General features: G+C 41.0%; 2 protein-coding genes across 3 annotated transcripts in view; one reads left to right on the top strand and one right to left on the bottom strand.

The window, feature by feature from the left end:
- Positions 1-3,348, top strand: part of ABHD12B (abhydrolase domain containing 12B) — a 33,618-nt gene extending 30,270 nt beyond the window's left edge. Inside the window, exons 10-13 of the mRNA XM_021941215.2 lie at positions 152-234; positions 1,771-1,849; positions 2,454-2,572; positions 2,723-3,348. Coding sequence (XP_021796907.2) covers positions 152-234; positions 1,771-1,849; positions 2,454-2,572; positions 2,723-2,750 — 309 coding nt within the window. The 3' untranslated portion in view covers positions 2,751-3,348. The remainder of the gene's footprint in view (positions 1-151; positions 235-1,770; positions 1,850-2,453; positions 2,573-2,722) is intronic.
- A 247-nt stretch (positions 3,349-3,595) lies between these two features.
- PYGL (glycogen phosphorylase L) overlaps positions 3,596-23,673 on the bottom strand; it is a 42,176-nt gene continuing 22,098 nt past the window's right edge. Inside the window, exons 6-20 of one of the 2 annotated variants that reach the window (XM_003901782.4) lie at positions 21,990-22,101; positions 21,571-21,653; positions 15,278-15,421; positions 14,954-15,046; positions 14,135-14,281; positions 13,644-13,807; positions 12,995-13,109; positions 11,373-11,474; positions 10,493-10,640; positions 10,315-10,373; positions 10,068-10,209; positions 8,263-8,470; positions 7,194-7,328; positions 6,640-6,706; positions 3,596-3,933 (exon numbers count right to left, since the gene is read on the bottom strand). In XM_003901782.4, coding sequence (XP_003901831.1) covers positions 3,769-3,933; positions 6,640-6,706; positions 7,194-7,328; positions 8,263-8,470; positions 10,068-10,209; positions 10,315-10,373; positions 10,493-10,640; positions 11,373-11,474; positions 12,995-13,109; positions 13,644-13,807; positions 14,135-14,281; positions 14,954-15,046; positions 15,278-15,421; positions 21,571-21,653; positions 21,990-22,101 — 1,884 coding nt within the window. In that variant the 3' untranslated portion in view covers positions 3,596-3,768. The remainder of the gene's footprint in view (positions 3,934-6,639; positions 6,707-7,193; positions 7,329-8,262; positions 8,471-10,067; positions 10,210-10,314; positions 10,374-10,492; positions 10,641-11,372; positions 11,475-12,994; positions 13,110-13,643; positions 13,808-14,134; positions 14,282-14,953; positions 15,047-15,277; positions 15,422-21,570; positions 21,654-21,989; positions 22,102-23,673) is intronic. The other variant, XM_021941213.2, reaches the window with a different exon arrangement.

The following is a 23,673-nucleotide window of genomic DNA, read 5'->3' as shown; positions in this document are numbered from 1 at the left end:
CATTACTTTTTGAATAGTAGAATTTTTTTGTTAAGTTTATCATATTTAGAGAGTCACTACTCTCTGTGTTACCCTGGTTCATAGCGAAAGACTATATAACAAATGGCATAGCTATGGGGCAAATATTATTTTTTTTCTTTTTTAAAAATAGATTTACCGGAACGTTCCAGGATTTTTACGTACATTTATGGATGCCATGAGAAAAGACAAAATAGTCTTTCCTAACGATGAAAAGTAAGTTAATGATGAAAAGATGTGCATTATTACTGTATCTAAAGGATTCTAGGGGAAGCTATCATGTGACTTACTGGATGGTGACATGAGACATCCTGAATATCATTCTTATTCTTAGAATGTTGTTCTGTGCTTCTTAGATGGGCACTAAGATTTGGGTAAAGTATCTATGAATTTTTAGTATTTGCTATTTTCCTCATGTCTAGTTCAATGATTTCACCAATTCAGTACTATCTCTGAATTCATACAGGAAGTTGTATATCTATGGCCTATCAAGACCTTTTAAAGGGCTGAGAGTATTAGCGTATGCCTATAATTCCAGCACTCTGGGAGGCTGAGGTGAGAGGATAGCTTGAGCCCAGAAGTTTGAAACCAGCCTGGGCAACATAGGGAGACACCATCTCTACCAAAAAGTTAAAAATTAGCCAGGTGTGGGGGCACATGCCTGTCATCCCAACTACATGTGGGGCTGAAGCAGAAGGATCACTTGAACCTGGGAGGTTGAGGTTGCAGTCAGCTGTGTTGTGCCACTGCACTCTAGCCTGTGTGACACAGTGACATCCTGTAAACAAACCAACATACAACTCCCCCCAAAACAAAACAAAATGAAACAAAACAAAACCAAACAAAACCTTTTAAAGGTCCTCTAGGATCTAGCCTAACATTTCTTGAGGCATCTCTGACTTCTAGGCCCTTTTCCCTATATAACGAAAACTCGTCTACCATCTACCTTACTAACGTGACAGCAAATCCAATGACTAGAATTTATCAAGTTAGCCTGTCACAGTTAGAGAATTTAAGAAAGGTTCCAAATAGACAGTTGTTGTCAATACTTTTTTCTATGTCAACATACTTGAGAAAATCCAACATTCTCAGGGGTGTCAGTGAGTCACTGTGGCAGAGATCGATGGGTATCAGGATTTTGGGGGGACAGGGAAGCATTGTTTGAGAAAGTAAGTGGAGCGGGAGACAAGATATTCTTCATGCCATAGCCCTTTTGAATTAGCAAACTAGGGGGTTGACCAGGAAGCTAATCAGACCTGTTAACTGCGTGTCCATCCTCTACATTTATGGAGAAAAGTAAACAAGTTGCTACAAAGAGGTCTCTGAATCTGTCATAATTTTTGTTTTATTGAGGTTTTGAGTTTCGTTTTCTTTTTTAGTCTTTTAATAAAATATTTCAGATGTTACAAAATAAGGTGGAGTAAAGAAGAATATAAGGTTCTTCTTACACTGTACAAAATCAATCTTTCAGTGTTTTTTTTTTTTTTAGTATTTCAAAAAATCACGCAGAAGTAAATTAATTAAACAGCCAATTAAATTGCATGAGTAAATGGGAGCGAGGGAAACGTACATGGAGAAAAAAAGCTACTATGTGAAATTTTAAATGTATGATATTGTTATTCTTTGGAAGGAAGGAAAGATATTTCTTGTAATTTAGACAGACCTTGTGTTTTGCTAAAGCTTTAACTTAGAAGAGGAGAAATCTCGATGTATAATTCTTTAACTGAATGCTTTTCTTCTACTTGTCTCTAGTGTTAAATTCCTTTCTTCTCCTCTTCTCATCTTACATGGAGAGGATGACAGGACAGTGCCTTTGGAATATGGGAAAAAGGTAAACTAAGAGCTCAATGCTGACTGAAATATACTATACTTATTTCGTCATTTTTTTCATTCAGCCAAATTTTGATTAGAGCTGAGAGTCTCTGACATTACAGGAGATTCTCTACCCCACTAAATAGCCTCCATAGGTTTATACAATGGGCATCAGTGTCCTTGGCTCCTTAGCTCGAAGGAGTGTTTGTGGCAGAGCCTGGCTCCTCATCTGGGTTGTGTGGAGCTGCAGGTGTAGGGTATCCCAGGCTGCTATGGGAACCTCCGTGTTGTCTATTGCAATGGCTCTAAAATGGAAGATGCAGACTTTTTCCTTTTAAACAAACTTCTACTAGAGTGGGTCCATAGGAATTGCTTGTCATTTTGCAGTGGGGTTCAAGCAGGGAAGGATGAGGTTTTATCAGTAGTCTATATTAGCTGAGCAGCATTCAGATCTTTAGCTGTAGAGACAGCCAATTGGGGATACGGAGAGTTCTTGCGTCTCTGACTTAATGGAACAAACTCCCCAAGTTGGCTGTTTCTGTACACTTTTAGGAAAATTGGACTAGAAAATCTACAGCTTTGAATGGCAAGCTTTTGAGTCTCTGTCTTTCTGTCCCTGGCAGCTCTATGAAATTGCACACAATGCATACAGGAACAAAGAGAGGGTCAAGATGGTTATCTTTCCTCCTGGCTTCCAACACAACCTGCTTTGTAAAAGCCCCACACTGTTAATAACCGTGAGGTAAGAGTTGCTTTGCTAAATGTGAGTATGTTGCCCTTCAAGGCAATTAGGGCTGCTCTAGCTTACTTAGGCCACAACACGAAAATGTATAATATTTTGCTTATTTAGGTAGGGAAAGCGTGTGAGCTGATCTGGGTCCTTTTTCTACAGAGATTTCCTGAGCAAGCAGTGGTCATGAGTCTGGGAGGAGTGGAAATCTTCAATGAAGACTTGGTCCAAACACCACCTGTGATGTGTATTGTTTTAAGTAAAATTGTACTGGGCTGGTCGGATGAGCTGAAGCCATTGACTTCTCTACAAATCACTTGCCATTTTAACAACAGAAATCACGAATGTTAGGCAGTATGGAATGTTCTTGTTTATCATAATCTACTTTGTAAAACATGCTGAAATCTCACTGTGAAGAACCAAAATTTGGTAAAATCTAGATCCTATCTAAAAATATGTAGTTATCAAACATCCTATGGATATTTGTGAATAAGGTAGTTGCTATGGTCCGAATGTCTGGGCTTGCCCCCCAAATTATGTTAAAACCTAATCACCAATGTGATGGTTAATAGGAGGTGGGGCTGAGCTCTCATGAATGAGATTAGTGCCCTTATAAATTATGACCAAAAGAGCTCTTCACGCCTCCTACTGTTTGAAGATACAGTGAGAAGGCTTCATCTGTGAACCACAAAGTAGCCCTCATCAGACACTGAATTGGCCAGTGCCTTGCTCTTGGATTTTCCAGCCCCCAGAACTGTGAGAAATAAATTTCTATTGTTTATAAGCTACCCAGTTTATGCCATTTTGTTGTAGCAGCCCACAGGGACTAAGACATTGGTCTTTGGTTTGGACTCAGATAGCAGTGTAAGAAAGTTACTTCTATGTAGTTACGTTTTTTTGTATTTTAGTTTAGTTCATTTAAATGGCATTTGAAAGTTCTAAGGAGTTTAATAATTTTATGGCTAGTTTTGGGGTAAATCCTAGCAGTAGCAAAGCATCACTAGATTTGCTATAAAATAAGTTTTGGCACTCATGTAGCCTTGGAAATTGATACTTTATTTTTAAGCTCTATTACATATAATTTCCCTCCCCATTCCCAGAGATACTCAACTATTATAGATTATTAGCTAACAAAACAAAAACCAGTGAATGTTGTAAAAATGTTCAAGTTCAGTAAGAAGCTATGTTTTCTAGAGACATTTTAGAATTCAATTTCCATTGACTTTGTTAGATTCATTGGATAGAGAAATCTTTAGATCTGAAGGTTCCACGTTCCAGATGTTCTGGGCATATTCTTTAATTGTTCGATCACTGGAGAATTTCCCAGAGGCAGCTATATTTTTGAGTACCATCGTGTTCCAGGCCTTCGGATTCTGTAAACAACATATGCATGTACAGCTCAGAGTCCCAGTGCCAAGCGAGCTTTATAACAAACATCAGCCAAGCACATCTAAACACATTTCATGAGGAAAAATGACAGGAATAAATTATAGTAAATTATAAATATTCTTGTTTGTTGAGAGGTAGAATAGAATGCACTTTTCTCATAGTTAGAGTATTTTTCTCTTAGGAGTGAAAAAAAAGTATTTTTCGCTCTAAGAGAAACCGTGGATGTACATTGCCTAGTTGGCAATTCCTGCTATGGTTACAATGTTTTGGCATGTAAGCTGTATTCCCCATGCTTTCTTATGAATGAAGATACTTCCCTTCAAACTATAGGGAAAGAATTCATTGTTTGCTAAATGCCATGTCAAGAGACTTACCCTGTGGCTCACAGAGTTTGAAAAACACTACTCTAAAATGTTAGCTACAATGCAGGCAAACAATTCAATGAGAGGCTTCATTGACCTACTTAGCTTTTCTTGTTCTTTCGGAAGGTATGCACCCTAGTAGGCTTACAATGAGTCCCAAACACTCCACTGGGGCTTCAAAACAGGGTCAATTGAGGCTTTATCCTTATAAAAATATATCAACAACTCATAAATTTTATATAAAAGTATATTATAAGAAGGAATTTATTTTATAGCCTCTTAATTTTGTAAAGAACTCTAAAAGTGTATGGGAAGTGAACAGAACATTATTCAAAATTGTTATCAATGCATTATAGATGCTTATGAGAAATACTAAAACTACCATCATTCCTTAAGGTACAGCAAAACAGCATCTGAGATTTGTTTATTCAGAGTTTGGAAACTTCCTATAATAAGAGGAGGATAAAAGCTTTCTCTCTTCATTTTCTTTAACTATTTAAATGGATAATGAATAGACTTCCCAGCCATACGGGTCATGTTTACTAAGTCTCAACAATACAATAATTGTTAAGAGTAAAAAGCTGCAATTTGCACTAATGAACAAGAAAGACTGAATCAAATGCTGGGCTTCTAGATGAGCATCCTTTGGATTTGGGCCATAATTTTAACAGAGGAGACATTCACATTTGTCCTTGCCCTTGTTCACATTTTTCTTTCCTCCGCTGTTTTATTGCTGTATTTTGAGGTGGCCATTCTCTTCCCTGTGTCTTTGCATTGTTGGGGCCTGTATGTGGCTTTTCTCTCCAATGTACGGGAGGCAGGTAGTGAACCCCTGAGTTTAGCTCTAGCACTGCCTTGCTTTTTTGTAGCCATTAACTTGAACTTATTCTGGTCTATATGCCATTGGGGGACTGGCCATTATTCTATTAGAAGATAAGGGCCGTAAAGCAACACAGGCCTTGAATGATCCTTTAAAAACCCCAATGGGACATTTAGGATGACTGTAGGAACCACCCTGTTATCTGCCTTGGGAAAGGAATAGAAAGAAATGTTAGTGAAACCCACCCTGGAGTCTTGGCACAGAGCTAGCGCCCTCCTGTATCCATTCCTCTGGGGTATCTGAAATTCACTAAAAGTCTCTCCTATCAGAGATGATCAACCTTTTTACGTATTTACAAAACATAGCTAGAGAGGTGTTTGATAAAGCATATAACTTTGCATGTGGAGGCTTATTCACATGGCTGTACCCATCCCTTTTTACTTTCCTCAGTATAGTATTATCTTCCTTATTTTTCTCCTTTCTTTTTTTTAAAAATTCAAATATGAACCCCTTTCTCTTTCTACTCATTTATATTTTGTTGATGCAGCCCCCTCCATGAGAAATCTAGAAGAGGTACTTATTTTACAACTTTCAAAGAATAGGGGTCAGTCCTTACCTTAATAAACCATGGTTTAGCCTTAGAATCATCATGGCAGGTTTTTCAAATATGGATGGTGACCCCACCCACTACTGGGAAAGAATCTCTCAGTGCGGGGGCTGGCATCTGTACTATGATGAAGCTACCTTGGTGATTCTGATGTGTACCTCTGGTTAAGAACCTTGATGTTCAAACAGGCTCCTTGAGTGAGGGGAGGGAGGGAGAGACCTCGACTTTGCTCATGCTATGTTCTCAGTGCCAGCACAGTGCCTGGCATAAAAAAGACGCCTAATGCCCCTCTGAGGACTGATTTCCTTAGCTTCCAGGACATGCCTGCTACAGAGTGGGTGCTCAATAAATATTGAATTATTTGTGAGTTTTAAAAAACTTGGATATTAAAAAATTTACAACTGGCTGGGCATGGTGGCTCACGCCTGTAATCCCAGCACTTTGGGAGGCAGAGATGGGTGAATCACCTGAGGTCAGGAGTTCTAGACCAGCCCAGCCAACAAGGTGAAACCCCATCTCCACTAAAAATACAAAAATTAGCTGTGTGTGGTGGCATGTGCCTGTAATCCCAGCTACTTGGGAGGCTGAGAGGTGAAGGTTGCAGTGAGTCAAGATCACGCCACTGCACTCCCGTCTGGGTGACAGAGCGAGATCTGTCTCAAAAAAAAAAAGAAAAAAAAAAAATTACAATTGCTGCTGAAATGTCAAATCTTAACCTTGGCCTGAACTTGGGAAAAGTCAAGGTTTGTTGTTGTTGTTGTTGTTTTATTATATTTTATTTTATTGTTGTTGTTGTTTGATTGCTTAATGGGGACCTGCTATTTAGATTTAATTTAAAAACACACATTTTAATGAATCATAGTAAATTGGTTTTCTTTATAAATCTTGGCAATTTACTCACCATGTACAGCTGACTCACTTTATCTTGACACTTGACATAGGCTTCATAGTCTGCAAAGACTTTAAACCTTTTATATTGTGATTGGAAGGGAAAAAAAAACAGTCAAAAGCTTCATTAACAGATATTCGCTAAGATTCCATGTAAAATCATCTTTTGCTTGATATCAGCCATGGCTGGTTTACCAAATTCATATTTCTGTTTGTAAGAATTTTAACCAGCCCTCAACCTTCTTATGGTTCTTCTCACATGTGAGAATGTCATCACTTGGATGCATTTGCAAGTTGGGAATATCAGTGGAAGGAGAAAAACAGAACCGGATTTGTGTGTGTCATTCTTAAACCTTACTGGCATCGTTGGTGGGGAATATCTAACTTTTTTCCCAAGCCTAGATTACCTGAGCAGATCATGCTAATCTATGCTAATCTACATGAGTGGGTTTAAGTTGGTTTAAGATTGGTTTAAGATTTTCTTGTTGGTTTTAGAGTTGGTTGGTTTAAGATTTTCTTGTCCCCCTTTCATGATCCAAATAGCACCATCTTCTTATGGGAACTCACCTGTCATGATAAAATAGCATGTTGATGATATCTTTGAAGAGGTCAGGCTGCTTGGGAGAAAAAAAGCCATTGTCAATTTGATCGATGACCAGCTTCAGCTCTGGAAGTGCCTCATAATATTCTTTTGCCTCATACCTGTGGGGTAGGGGTGGGTGGGTGATAAGAAAAAGGCTCTGTTATTGTGTATGATTAACAACACACTAGACACTGCGTTCACTGTGAAAAAATGCATTCAGAAATACTAGCATTCAAATAAGTCATTATAGATTTCACCATGAGTATATATAACTTTTAACTAGATCTGTAAGTTTTTCTCTTTGTAAATTTGATTCCTTATAACCAAAGACACTAAGAACAATAGATAATGAAAACTCTAGTCAAAGAGCAAGAGTCTAATGTGGTAGAATACAGCAAGGTCCATTTCAAAGCAGACTTTATGGCTCTAAATGAACATTGTATTAAGTGGATCAGTTGCTTTTCGGATCCACAGATTCTCAAAAGTTATTGCTACTGAGTGAAACTGACTTCCAAGGGTCAGGAATTATATTCAACATCCTCCAAATGTTGATTCTTTGGGCAGTACTCTTTATTTTGTGCTTGAACTCAGGTTAATAAACCCATCCAGATATTAAATGAAAATAAATGTTTCCAAGTACTTCCGTACACCCATATCCATTCTCTATCACATTTTAGTCCATTTCTTTGATATCTTAAAGGAGCACTAGATCGTGATTTAAATTATAGGTCACCCTTCCAACTAGAAACTAGTTCATCTTTTGATCAAAGTGAAAATCATACATATGGAGGAAAGAATAGCTCTTTGAGGCCAGCTCTGCAATGGCCAATAACAAATAGCAACTCCTCCGTGTGTCTGTCCTTTTACTTGCTGGGTTTAATAATATGAATCTGTGGCCAGAAGGCTCTCCTGCCTCATCGTGGGAGATGTTCTGCTGCCACCTCGTATGTGATCCAACCTCAATGGGATACCTGTGTGGGCAGGAAGCCCTCTGAGGTCACATACCTTCTTGGGCCGGGGGAGGTGACCAGCAAAGAGAAGCTATTCTCTCACCCTTTCTTGTCCAAAGCAGCCACATCATCTACCCTCATGCCAAAGATGAACAGGTTCTCTTCCCCGGCTTCCTCTGCCATTTCCACGTTGGCCCCATCCATGGTCCCGATGGTTAGGGCCCCATTTAGCATGAACTTCATATTGCCTGTCCCCGAGGCTTCGGTGCCTGCAGTGGAAATCTGCTCTGACAGATCTGTGGCTGGAATGACTGCAAGAAAGGCAAGTTAATATTAGTAATTTTGTCTCTCTAGATCCGCTTATATTGTATTGAAGCATTTATTAAGTTGGGCTGTTTTGATAATTAAAGTAATACATGCACATCAAGATAAACATTCAAATGGTCTAGAAGGCAGATCACACTCTTTCCCTTTGACTCGGGCAACCACTTTTGTCCATTTTATATGTTGATATTTCTTTCTCAAGCTATAAACTTTGAAGAGTATCTACTGACTGCTACAAACATTGATACTACATTCCTCTTCTTTTATTCCTTCCAATTTTTGTTATGGTTTTATTTCTTCTACTTTATAAAATACATCGAAATTTTTCTTTTTTTCTTTCTTTTTTTTTTGGTACAGGGTCTCACTCTGTCACCCAGGCTGGAGTGCAGTGGTGTGATTATAGCTCACTGCAGCCTTGACCTCCTAGGCTCAAGCAATCTTCCTGCCCTAGCCTCCCGAGTAGTTGCAACTACAGGCAAGCGCCACCATGTCCAGCTAATTTTTAAAATTTTTTGTAGGTATGGGGTCTCCCTATGTTGCCCAGACTGAACGTCTCTTTCTTGATTCAGAGTGTCTCTCCAGGACTCCTCTTTGGCAACTTGAGGAGATTGGATTGTCTGCATTCCTTCTACTTCTCACTTCCTTCCTTCCACTTTCACTGCGGGGAAATAAGCCACACATAATTGAGGTATGCCTGGGGCTAGACATCAAGCCTCTGACCTTTCAGACTGATTTGAGCTGCCTGAAGCACTTCCTTTGACTACAAAGGTCAGGACCACTTTTCTGCTTTACTCTGAGAGCTTATTTGTGGATTAGATGTATCTTCTTTTGCATCCCTAGGAACCTGGCTCTTTTCTCTTCACGCAGACAGTTCTTAAACAGTAACATCAGAGGACCTAAAAACACCATGAAAAGAAAAAGCTCCCTTTCTACTTTTTCAGTTTGGGAAGTGGGTGAATACACAGTTGGGCATTTGCATGTGGATGGTGCTCTGTGAGCTTGTGACCCAAATAACCAAAGGTCCCAGTGGAAGAGAAAGGGACACTGGCTTCTTGCCCATCTGGCTGTCCCCATGTGGGAGCATCATGCTTGATGCTGGAGTGCCCATGTGAGGCACATCTAAGCCTTGTGCTTTGGCAGCCTGACGTCTGCTCTCATTTATTATTGCTACAAGAGCAAGTGACAGCCCTTCTTCTCACAGGGTGACCAAAGGAATATCTGAGGACTGGGGAATTGGTGTTCTCTTGCAAAACTGGGGCTGGGAACTGAAGACCTTTCCCCTATTTTATAGAGTGGGTTCTGAATGACGTGGAAACCTCAGGCTGCCTCCCCCAGCACCTAGCTCTCACTGGCTTGGAAGAAAATGTACTTGCGAGTATAATCCTGTGATATTGACTCCAGGACATCAATTTCATTGTGACTTGGGTCACTTTAAAACCTCTTACCTTAGGCCCTTATTCTGCACAAGAGTGACACCTTCTATCCTAAGTTACTAGTTCCTGGAGGTTGGCTGCCCCATCTTTGATACCATGTAATCTCTAGAGTTTGCCCTGGCCCCTGCATGTTTTGCAATGAGGGTAGTACCTTTTTCAGCAAGAGATACTCTGTAGTTCTCTAAGAAGATGACTTTCAACTTGCTTCCAACCATGGGGTCATTGTTCACCACATCTGCCACTGAAGTGATCAGCTTTATGATCATTTTGGCCATGTGATATCCTGGGGCAGCCTTGGGGAAGAAGGTCAAACGCGTTGACAGAAGGCAGCCATGATGAAGTAGAAGAATGGCAAGAGATTAGAGCCCTCAAGTCCCCACTGAATAGAATCAACTTACTTTACCACCAATGATAACTGTCCTTGGCACGAATAACTTCTTAGGGTCTTTCTTAATGCCTGAAAAAGATGGAGAAGTGGATGGAATGGAAGACAGCTGATGGTCAGGGCAGTGAGACCTACGCTGAGGCTGCTGCTTCCACCTGCAAGAGGGCTTGTTGGCTACAGGACTGACTCACGGTTGTACATCGTGATCACGTGCAGACAGTTCAAGAGCTGTCGCTTGTACTCATGTATCCTCTTCACCTGGACGTCAAACATGGAGGATGGGTTGATCTTCACTTTGTACTCCTTCTCCAGGAACTGAGAAAACTTCAGCTTATTCTCCTGTTGACACAGTGCATGGTGCCAGAGAGCTCTTTTGGTTTAGAAGCATTGGGTCGTCTGGCGTTTCTTTTTTTTTGAGATGGAGTCTCACTCTTATGCCCAGGCTGGAGTACAGTGGCATGATCTCAGATCACCGCAGCCTCTACCTCCCACATTCAAGCGACTATCCTGTCAGGGATTACAGGTATACGCCCCTACTGCCTGGCTAATTTTTGTACTTTTAGTAGAGATGGGGTTTCACCATGTTGGCCAGAGTGGTCTTGAACGCCTGACCTCAGGTGATTTACCCTCCTTGGCCTCCCAAGTGCTCGGGTTACAGGGATGAGCCACTGCATCTGGCTGGGTAGTCTGTTTTTAAAAACTACAGGATAGGCCGGACATGGTGGCTCATGGCTGTAATCTCAGCACTTTAAGAGGCCGAGGCGGGCGGATCATTTGAGGTCAGGAGTTCGAGACCAGCCTAGCCAACATAGTGAAACCCCGTCTCTACTAAAAATACAAAAATTAGCCAGGCGTGGTGGTGGGCGCCTGTCATCCCAGCTGCTCAGGAGGCTGAGGCAGGAGAATGGCTTGAACCCGGGAGGCGGAGGTTGCAGTGAGCCGAGATCGTACCACTGCACTCCAGCCTGGGTGACAGAGTGAGACTCTGTCTCAAAAAATAAACAAACAAAAACTACAGGATAAACTCTCCCAGTGAGCACCTGGGAGGGGACCCACACCTGGAAGGCTCACCTGCTTCACTTTGGCGAGTTCCCGGAGGAAGATATCATCACCCAGGAAGCTGTGGAGCTTCGTCAGCTGGCTCAGGTCTTTCACATAGTCTTCTCCAATTTTCTTTCAATTCAAAGGAAAAGGTGACTTCAATTTGGGGATGGTAATCAAGTCCACATGGGCAGTTTCTGTCAGTATTTCTCTCCATCACCTACCACAGTGTGGTTCATGTATCACACAGAACATGGGATAGTTTGACTCAAAAAAGAGGCTATAAAGTCTATGTGGGAAGAACACTTTTGATAGTATCTTAAATGTAGTCTCAGTGGTTTTTAAAAATTATTTTTATTTTTATTTAATTTTTTTGGAGACAGGATCTCACCGTGTCACCCAGACTGGAGTGCAATGTCATGATAATAGCTCACTGCAGCCTTGACCTCCTGGGCTCAAGCAATCCTCTTGCCTCAGCTTCCGAGTAGCTAGGATTACAGGTGCATGCCACCACAACTGGCTAATTTTTTTATTTTTGTAGAGATGGGTGGTGGTGGGAGGGGGGTCTCATGTTGCCCAGGCTAGTTTCAAACTCCTGGCCTCAGGTGAGTCTCCTGCCTAGGCCTCCCAAAGCACTGGGATTACATGCATGAGCCATCACATCCGGCCAGCTTCACTGGTATTAAAGTGTTAAAAACAGGAAATCTACTTAAAAGAGTGACCAGGAACCCCAGTTCTGTTAGTTATTTATATGAGCTTTATTATCCTCTTTTACTAGAGAAAACCATCTTCTTTGGGGGTGTCCTATGAATACTGTTAGCTGCAACTAGCTACATAATTTGCAGTACCTTTTGTTCCAATTAAGAATTTCAAGATGACGGCTGGGTGTGATGGCTCATGCCTGTATTCCCAGCACTTTGGGAGGTCAAGGAAGAGCGGATCACCTGAGGTCGGGAGTTCGAGACCAGTCTGGCCAACATGGTAAAACCCCGTCTCTACTAAAAATACAAAAATTAGCTGGGCTTGGTGATGTGTGCCTGTAATCCCAGCTACTTGGGAGGCTGAGGCAGGAGAATCGCTTGAACCCGGGAGGTGGAGGTTGCCGTGAGCAGAGATTGCACCACTGTACTCCAGCCTGGGCAACAGAGTGAAACTCTGTCTCAATAATAATATTAATAATAATAATAAATAAATAAATAATAACTTTGGCTGGGCGTAGTGGCTCACGCCTGTAATCCCAGCACTTTGGGAGGCTGAGGTGGGCGGACCACGAGGTCAAGAGATCCAGACCATCCTGGCTAACATGGTGAAACCTCGTCTCTACTAAAAATACAAAAAATTAGCCGGGCGTGGCAGCGGGCGCCTGTAGTCCCAGCTACTTGGGAGGCTGAGGCAGGAGAATGGTGTGAACCCAGGAGGTGAAGCTTGCAGTGAGCCGAGATGGCGCCACTGCACTCCAGCCTGGGTAATAATAATAATTTCAAGATGACTACAGCAGATAATTAAACCCAGCATGGAGCCCTGTATGACTGCACAAGCCACATGCTGAAGAAGCCAGCCCTGCTGCAGACTGGATTTACAAGTTACAAGTATAGTCATATGCCTCTTGCATTCGAGTCAGGCCTCCTTTCCCCTCAGCACTTCCCAGTTACCTCTGCTATGAGCTCTGCAAGTCCTGGGTTGCAGAGTAGGAGCCAGCGCCTCGGAGTGATCCCATTGGTTTTATTCTGAAACTTGTCAGGTTCCAGTTCACTGAAGTCCTTGAATCTGGAGACAGAGTAGACACATCACTGAATTTGGCTGAAACGGCAAAGGGTCCTGCACACTGGATAAAGTTTGGAATTATATTCAAGAAGCCAAGTGCAGGCTTAGAAAGGTTAAATAAAGGTGAAGGGACAGGCTGACAGTAGCTATGGCTGTCATTTAAATAGAAATTCATTTGCAACTCAAAAGAATTACCAGAAAAATTCCAAATCTAGTCACCTCCATCTGACTTCTTTACACTGACATATATACCACACTTTCAGTAGAATAGTTTTTTGGTATTTTTTTGTTTTTGTTTGTTTATTTGTTTTGGCTCCTATGTCTAGAATTAAGATGACTCCGAGAGGAAAGCATTTTTTTCTTTCCTTTTCTTTTTTTTTAGAGAAGAGTTTTTTTTTTTTTTTTTTGTATAGAAGAAAATACTTTTAAACATTTGAACAAAGCCTTTCCTCGTCCCTAAGTGCAACCCTGCATTTAGTAGCATCATTCCATTAACAGATCAGTGTCAGACCCACTGTCAGAGTAATGGAGGCTCACACTTTAGTCTTCACGATGTCTGAGTGGATTTTAGCCACGCCATTCACAGTGTGGGAACCCACAATGCAGAGATGGGCCATGTTGATCCTTTTGCTTCCTTCCTCTTCTATCAGAGACATCCTTCTCAGACGGTCCACATCTTTAGGAAACAAGGCCACAATTTTCTAGCCAAAGGAAGAGAAAGCCCTTGCTGGTCACTCAGGTTTAAAGCAACATTGGGATAACGTTGTTCACGTCTTAAGCAACATCTTTGGTGTACTCAATATAAATTTCACTTCCACGGGGAGGGGGTGAGTTAGTTCTGCGGAGGCGCCATCTCTCCATTTCAGCACTTTCAAAAAGCTGCCTTTGCCGGAGCCCCACTGGGACTCAAGTACTTTTGCTGTATCAATGATCGAAAGATGTTTGGTAAGACGGAACACTGTAGCCATCTGTAACACCTTAAGACCTTACGCTCATGAAAAGAAAAAAAATCTCTCAAAATGACTTACATCTAAATGCTTCTGATTTATCTCATAAATGATTTCCAAATGTCGAGGGAGCAGCTTCTCCACCAGGTCCACGGGCCAGCGCTCCAGGGCTTCTGGGAGCACTGTGTGGTTGGTGTAGGCGAAGGTCTTCTGGGTGAGCTCCCAAGCCTGGGGGAAAGGAAGGAGTCAGCTGCTTGCCCTGAAGGTGGGCACCCCACTGCATAGGCCAAACCCTTCTTCAACCCTGCCCTGCCTGCAACAGGACAAATCCAAGTGTGCATAGTCAGACACACTCAATTCCACTAATTCCCGAATAGTCCAGATAATGGAAACATGTTCTGGGTGTGAGGGGGAAGTCATTTGTAAAGCTACCTGATGAAACTTAAGACAGCATTCCGATCAATCTATCTACTATCCTTACATGTCTTTCATTTATTAAATACACAAAAACTGAGGGATAAAACCATAAGCAGTGCTCTCAGCAAGTACAAAGTATGTAAAATGCTGACTTCTAAAACATTGGGGACACTCAATTAGCTGTCTTCTGAGGTTAGAGAACTTAATTTTTAATCTTTTTCCACACAAAAATGGTAAACAATATAAGCCTTAATACAGCTACTGATTTGTGTCCCATTAGGAATGTAGTCATTTATTTTATAGTCTTACTCCCTGTAAAACTCTAAGGATGGAGAAATGTCAGCATCAGGGAAAATATACCTTTAACTGTTGAAAGTTAGCAACAATAACTTACTTTGAAAAACTAAAAAGGGAGTTTTTGGCAGTCTTTCACCTGCAGCCATTCTGGTTAATTAAAGGAAAAAGAAGCCAAACTATCCAGACCTTGGACCAGGGCAGTTTTTCAATATCCACAAAAATCCTCATCAGCTCAGGGATGGCGAGTGCAGGGTGAGTGTCATTCAGCTGGATGGCCACCTGGGTGGGGAAAGACATCAACATGAAGGCAACGGATGGCTCAGGGTCTGGCTTCCTTGTCCTAACACATCTAGAGAAAGCACTGGATGATATGCCCACCTTCTATGAAATGCTTGATGCACACTATTCCTGCTCAACGTTTTTAGCACTGAGAGAGAGGAATTAATCTGATAGGAAATCCCAGTCAGTCCCTCAGTGGACCCCACTTGCATCCACAGACTAAATACTTGCCTGATCCGGGAAGGCATCAAACACAGTTCCTGCACCACGGGTGGAGCCAAACTTGGAAGCTTTGAAACGGCGGATGATATCTTGCAAGGTTGCAGCCACCACAAAGTATTCCTGCTTCAATCTTAGCTCCTTCCCTTCAAAAAACTTCAAGCCAGAGAGATAGAATGAAAGTGGTTCATATTATAGGTGTGGCCAAAATGTGACTGGTGTCTCGTGCCCTGGGAACTTTAGGACTAAGGCCCACTGGACATCTGCTGAGGTGTGGTGGTTTGAACGCCAAACTGTGAGCCTTTGCTCTTTCCTGAGACCCCATGAAAATGGCACTAAAAGGATTCTCTAAAGGCATACAGATCAAAGATAAAGAGGTTGGGATAAAGACAATAGCAACAACCTTTTAGAGGCTGAAAACCAGATGCATGAATGGTAAGTGATTCAGAAGACCTAAGACAGCCAAATCCTGACCTGGTAGTGGGGAAAAGCCAAAAAGCAACTCAGTGTATACATTGGAGCCCCTCAAGGCTCAGGAATTGGTAGTACCAAGTACTTTCAGAAGTAGGGAAGAAGATGAAGGAAAAGGTTAATGACAGCCTAAGGACACTTGGCCTCCAACCTTATCTCCAGTTCCTGCAGCTGAACACAACCAGCACCATGTCCATGACCACCTTCCTCACTGCAGTCACATTCCTGGCAGGCAATGTATCAGGAAGCACTGGCAGCCGTGGACCGTGTGGAGAACCACGACTGGCTGAGAATGCCCTACATGACTGTGAGACAGGATTGCAGCCAGGCCACGGTGTGCAGGGTGGAGGCCTTAGAGGCCACGATGGCGGCCACCTTCCAAGTTCCTCCCACATAAATTTGCTGTCGGTCAGCAAAACCGTGTAAATGTCACCAATAAACGGTCCTAACCCTGAGCCATCACCCTTCAATTTTTATAGATCATGGAGCTGCCCTGTCTTTACCTGGTCGCAGAATTAAAAACTGTAGCTTCTATTAAAAATGTAAGCCTTCACTAATATCCAAAATCTACAAGGAATTCAAACAAATCAGCAAGAAAAAAAAAATCCCATGAAAAAGTGGCAAAGGACATGAATAGACAATTCTCAAAAGAAGATATACAAACAGCCAAGAAGCATATGAAAAAATGCTCAATATCACTAATTATCAAGGAGATGCAAATTAAAACCACAGTGAGATACCACCTTACTCCTGCAAGAACGGCCATAATTAAAAAGTCAAAAAACAATAGGTATTGGTGTGGATGTGGTGAAAAGGGAACACTTTCTACACTGCTGGTGGGAATGTAAATTAGTACAGCTACTATGTTAAACAGTATGGAGATTCCTCAAAGAACTAAAAGTAGAACTACCATTTGATCCAGCAATCCCACTACTGGACATCTAGCCAAAGGAAAAGAAGTCATTATATGAAAAAGACACACGCACGCACACACGTTTATGGCAGCACAATTCGCAATTACAAAGATATGGAATCAGTCTAGGTGCCCATCAACCAATGAGCGGATAAAGAATATGTGAGATATATATATATACACACACACACACATACACACACACACACACATATATACCATGGAATACTACTCAGCCACAAAAAGGAACAAAATAATATCTTTTGCAGCAACTTCGATGAAGCTGGAAGCTATTATTCTAAGTGAAGTAACTTAGGAATGGAAACCCGAATATTGCATGTTCTCACTTGTAAGTGGGAGCTTAAGCTATGAGGATGCAAAGGTAAGAGAATGATGTAATGGACTTTGGGGACTTGAGGGATAAAAGGCAATTTATTGGGTGTATACTGCTCAGGTAACAGGTGTGTAAAATCTCAGAAATTACCACTAAAGAACTTATCCATGTAACCAAAACTACATGTATCCCTAAAACTATTAAAATTAAAATTTTTTAAATGATGAGCACCCCACCCCCAAAATGTAAGCCTTGGACCAAAGTCTTATTAAAACAAATGAATATGAGCATAGAGGTCTGCATATAGACTATCTGGGGCTCTAAACTCCCTAATACTTAAAAGTATAATCACTGACCTAGGCCAGTGATTCTATGTCACTGACCTATGTCAGAGTTTCCTGTTTTTTAGTCTGATAGGAATATATCAGTGATTTCCTTGATCACAGATAATATAAAACAAATATATATGTGTATATATAACGAGATCACTTGGACTCAGGAAGGGGAACATCACACACCGGGGACTATCATGGGGAGGGGGGAGGGGGGAGGGATTGCATTGGGAGTTATACCTGATGTAAATGACGAGTTGATGGGTGCAGCAGACTAACATGGCACAAGTATACATATGTAACAAACCTGCATGTTATGCACATGTACCCTACAACTTAAAGTATAATAATAATAAATAAATTTAAAAAAAAATAAAAATAAAAATATTATATTAAAATATATTAAACATATATATTAATATATTTATATTTATATTTTTGAGACAGGGTCTGGCTCTGTTGCCCAAGCTAGAGTGCAGTGACGTGATGTTGGCTCACTGCAACCTCTGCCTCCCAGTCTCCAGCAATCCTCTTACTTCAGCTTCCTGAGAAGCTGGGACTACAGGCATGCACCACCATGCCTGGCTATTTTTTTTTTTTTTTTTGAGATGGAGTCTCACTCTGTCGCCCAGGCTGGAGTGCAGTGGCGTGATCTGATTCCAGCTCACAGCAGCCTCTGCCTCTCGGGTTCAAGCGATTCTCCTGCCTCAGCCTCCCAAGTAGCTGGGATTACAGGCATGCGCTACCATGCCTGGCTAATTTTTGTACTTTTTGTAGAGACAGGGTTTCACCATATTGCCCAGACTGGCCTCGAACTCCTGAGTTCAAGCAATCTGCCCATGTCAGCCTCCTAAAGTGTTGGGATTACAGGCATGAGCCACTGCACCAGGCCATAAAGCATATTTTGAATGAAGGCTGCAATAAGTTACAAACTATGATTTGAGGTCTTTGCTTAAGTATGAGATACTTGATGGAGGCTTTATTGCAACATTAGTTAGTGTACCTCCTGTCAAGAATAATTGCCTAAACTTAAATGGAAATATGAGTCTTTTTCAGTTAAACACATTCCTAGAATTAGCATTTTCCTCTGGGATTTAGCTATTAAAAGGGGATATTTAAATGAACTAAAAAGTATTTATCAGAAAAAAAGACTAAGTTAATAGAATAACCAAAGTGAACATATTGAAAGGAAATGTATATAACTGGGCATAGTATGGGCTAAATTAGGGAAAATTCATCAGAAAACCAAGCAAGCAAAGAAATTAAAATTATTAATTCCAGGATAAGTTAAACATTTTAAGAAAAGGAAAAGTAATCATTATATGAGGACACACATATGCACAGATCAGCTGTCTGTAGCATTACGTAGTCATAATAATGTAAATGCTGATTAAGGAGTTAGTGGAAATTATGATGTAAGCATGTTGAGAGAATTGGGGATGGGAAGTATGTGTTCATGTGGTGAGGGTGGGAGTACATGTGAGGATGTGAGCTAGATTCTCCATCTTCAATGGTGAGGAGTCAACAAAGAATTGTAAAAATGAAAAAAAATCAACAAGTAGCAATAACTGCATGTTATTCAGAAATATGGAAGTAAGTACCCAGAAAATCAATTATGTGTATATACAATTTTGATAAAAATTAAAAGTCTGGATTAAAAATTAAAAGTCATTAATAGAAAACTGTCTGGATTGATAGTACAGGTTGAGCATCTCTAATCCGGAAATCCAAAATCTGAAACTTTTTGAGTACTCATGTGACACAGCCAAGTGGAAAATTCTACCCCTGACCTCATGTGACAGGTCATAATCAACACAGAGTCAAAACTTTGTTTCATGCACAAAATTGCTAAAAATATTGTACAAAATTGCTTCAGGCTGTGTGTATAATGTGTTTATGAAACATAAATGGATTTTGTATTTATCCTTGGGTCCCATCCTCAAGATATCTCATTATATATGCAAATATTCCAAAATCTGAAAACATCTGAATTCTGAAACACTACTGGTCCCAAGCATTTTGGATAAGGCATACTCAACCTGTACCAACGGAAATTTATAGGTGGTAGAATTAGGAACCAGCTTTTATTTTATTCTTGGTACTTTTTATGTTACTTGTATATTTTTTCTAATGACATGTATCATTGTAAAAGTTATGAAGTCATTATTCTAAAACATAATAAATAGCACTATGGAATCCATCTCTAATAAACTGTAACATTTATTGAGCCAGGAAAGTTTTGAGGTCCTAGAAATAAAATGATTAATTACACACAGTCCTTGACTTGAAGAAGTTCAAATTAGTAGGCAGGGGAGGGTATAAACAAGGCTATAAATACAATGTGATGATTTTTTTTTAAAAAAAATTAAGTTAAGCTAAATATACAGTATTTTGAGAACCTGGGTGATCAGGTAATTCTTAACCTAAGCCCTAAAAGATGAGTAGGAATGTGTCAGAATTGACACACAGGGTCAGAATATTCCCTGCAAGCAACGGATGCCGTGCAAGGCATGAAGGTGGGAAGGAACAGGGTCAATAGTCCTGCACAGCTGGGGCCTATTGTTGGGGCAAAATCATGGAAGATGCATCAGGGGACTGGTAACCACATCAATGAAGAACTTAGGTAACATGACTAAGATTCTGTCCTTCTCTTATAGGTGATCCAAAGTCTTTCAAGAGTTTTAAGCAGGGAACAGATATCTCAAAGCTGCAGAGTGAAGAAAGGTGCAGGCTTCCTGGAAGAGAAACTAATGTTTGGACTAGGGCTATGGCCAAGTTGAGAAGAATGAATTTGTTATTGTAATTACAGTACAAAAGGATTTATCAGCTCACTCTTAAAAACAAACAAACAAAAACATGATCCTGAGAGCTCCCTTTTACCCAACAAATCTAGTCAACTTTTTGCCCCGTGCTAACTTCGTATATATTGTCAGTTACTGCAGATGATTATTTCCCAGTAAAATTAGCTTTGGTCCTTACTGAAGACAGGAAGATGAATTTCAAGCCCCTGCAGCCTGGGTTTAGGTTGGCAGTATGGTCCCAGACTTGGAAGAATTCTTACTTTGACCCTGACATAGAATAACTTTTTGCTTTTGGGTTAGAGATTTCTCTGAAATGTACTGAAGCCACAATGTTTTCCACAAAGGAATAATAATATATACCATTAGGTTCCTAAAAATGCTCCAGCCAAATCCATGTAATCATCTTCCCTTCTAAGGGATTATGATTTAACAGCAGGTGGACATCTGGTATTAAGGACTATTCATGTCCTAGTCCCCCCAAGATCCTTGTTTTTTGCCATCTTTGTAAAGCGGAGTGCTAATTTTATTGCTTCTGAGAAAACTTTGAAAAAATCATTACAGCTTCATGAAAAGGATTTTACCCATAGAGAAGTTTAGAGTTACATATATTTAAAAGAACTAAGAATCAATAGCAGTTACCTGAGATCCAGTTCCAAGTGGTGTGTGTGTGTGTGTGTGTGTGTTGAGACGGAGTTTCACTCTGTCACCCAGGCTGGAGTGCAGTGGTGCAGTCTTGGCTCACTGCAACCTCTGTCTCCTAGGCTCAAGCGATTTTCCTGCATGTTGGCCAGGCTGGTCTTGAACTTCTGACCTCAAATGATCTGCCCGCCTCAGCCTCCCAAAGTGCTGGGATTACAGGCATGAGCCATTGCACCTGGCCCCAAGTGTTTTTTCTTAACCAAGCTATATTTATAATAAAATTAGAATAATTGAATTGACGATAAGAAAAAGATACAAAAGAAAAAGATACAAGTCAGTGGCAGGAGAAACAGGCGTTTGTTCATGGGACTACCCCAGGGTATCTGACTCCATCTAGCATCAGGGTAGAGGACCAGAAAGGGCCTAGTCAGTGAGAGAAGAGGCGAGGCAGGAAATCTTCAGTGTCTTCTGACTTTGCAGATAAACTTTCTATCTGGAAAGGAAGTAGTGCTTCACCAGTGATTTACTTCATCTCTTGTATCCAGGTTTTGTTTTAAAATACATCTCTAGAACTTCCCCGTTAGTGATGGGGTCACTAATCAAGGGCAAAATATAAATTCTGATTTCATGAACTATACAGATTTGTTTTCCTTACTTGGTTGGGAGGGGAAATCTAGACAATTCAGGAAGAAATATGGAGCTTCTTCTGCACATGGAAAACCATTGATATTAAATGTGTTTTATAGGTTACTGAACAGGCTCTTGTGAAATAAACTGCTCCTGTTGCCACTAAGAAAGCAACCTTGATCACTCACATTGTCATTGGGATAGAGGACCCGGGAGATGTTCTCGGCCAAGTTTCGGTCCAGCACAGCCTGAATGTAGTCTCCAACATTAACTAGGGGAAAGTTAGAGAAACAATAAATAGAGAAACCAGCCATTGTTGTTGGAAACCTCTTGATCTCACTGGCTCTGTGCTGTGTGTCATGTGGGATTCCTAAAATTCCTAAAAATCCCAAAGGATTTCAACACACCATCATGCTGGACTTCACATGAGAATTGCTTGAAAAATGCCCTCCCTGCTTCCTCCATACAACACCTGCTTAGTCACTGAAGTTCAGATCAGAAACTCAAGGCTTTTTTGTTTGTTTGTTTCAAGCTCAATTTGGTTCTAACTAGCAATCAAAAAGATTAAGCACACGCATAAAGAAACCAAGACCTGTGCTGTACTCACAGTCTCTGAGGTTAAAGTCATTCGGTGCCCGAGCAGACCAGAGGCGCATGGTGTTGACAGTGTTGTTCATGTAGCCGGGCACGGGGGTGTCATATGGCAGAGCCAGGACCACCTGTAGGATTAAACAGAAACATCTGCTCATTGTTTCCCAAGTGTGATGACATAGGTTGAACATGGGGCTGAGAGACTGCAATGGAATTCTATTCCTGGCTCCATCACCAACTCAAATTGTGTGAGGCCTAAATGGAGAAGAGGGTCCCAGGGCTGCAAAGGGTATTAGAGGAACATGTGGTTCCTCCCCAACCTGGTACAATCTAGTGACTGGAACTATCCACACTGATGGTCCTTTATAATGTTTCTATGTTGACTCTCTATGTGTCCTTGCCCTGATATAAATGCAGTGGAATGGAATGATATGGTATTGGTATTCAAAAAAGTTTATCTTTCATGTTTCATATCAAGCCATTGCTCTAATAATAATAAAATGTGATATGCAAACAAAGTGACAATGTGAATCTGTACCCACCAAAAAATAGCACTTAGAATACATTTTGCATAGGTTTTTCAGTGATCTGATTTCAAATATGATGAAAATCAATGGAATAGGAAATTTATGAAGCTATAACATCTCATATAATATTTAAAATGCTGTGCTAGATTTTTAAAGTTGCATAAGGAGTTATTTTAGTGATTCCTATAGTGATCTGCCAAATCAACTGATAATTAGCTGAGTTGAGTCTAAGAGGTAAGTTTTGGAAAATCTAGCTTGATCTTTGTGACAGTCACTGAAATAGAGAAGAGGAAGATGAAGTATGTTTCACAGTGCATCGAAAATTCATGTGAGAAATGATTCATTTTCATTCCCTGCCTCATCAGAGTCAAGCTCGAAGGAAGGAGAATGACAGAATAATTGAACTGGAGGATGCTGGATCTTATTTAGTGCAACCCACTTATTTTGGACATGAGGGAGCTGAAGCTGAGAGAGAAGTGACTTGCCCAAGGTCACAGTCACGGCAGCATTGAAACCTAAACACGCATCTCTTTAATTTGGTCTGCCAAATTGTGAATGAATGAAGCATTCTAGTCCATATCAATCACATATATTCAGTCATGCTTTCATGATCACCGTGACCTCAAAGTAATAAATTACCCCCATTTAAATATCTTTCATTAAGAGACAAAAGTCTTTGGACTTTTAAAGGAAGTTGTAATCAATCAGGGAAAGTCATTTGCAGGCTGGGATTGAGTCTCGGTTCAAACAAGAGTTTGACCCTTCTGACCCTTGAAGCATAATTAAGGCAGCCCAGGAAGTGCACAGCTTAGATCTTCTTTCAGAGAACCTCAAAGAGAACTTGCTCCCTCAGAGCTCACACCAAGGCTGTGCTCTCTGGGATGCTCCATGTGGCTGGGACACTAGGGCTGGGACTTCTCTAATGGGCAATCTGTAGTCTCAGGCTCCATCAGCCTGGCCACTTGCTCAGAGTGGCACTGTGGTCTGAGGCTCTCCATGAGAATCCTCCTTCTTTGCGCTTCACTTTTCACAGGTGGCACACCTGTGTCACAGTCTGAAGACTTCCTCGTCCTGCTCCCTCTCCTCTTTACCTTTCATAGGCATCCCCCCAGTATGTCACTTGCACTTCTTCTCTCTGGTGTCTGTTTCCTCGAGGACCTAAACTGACACATG

The sequence above is a fragment of the Papio anubis genome, chromosome 7 (assembly GCF_008728515.1).
Source record: "Papio anubis isolate 15944 chromosome 7, Panubis1.0, whole genome shotgun sequence".
NCBI lineage: Eukaryota > Metazoa > Chordata > Mammalia > Primates > Cercopithecidae > Papio > Papio anubis.
Note: the sequence above shows the minus strand (reverse complement) of the source record. Positions and strands in the feature narration are given on the sequence as shown.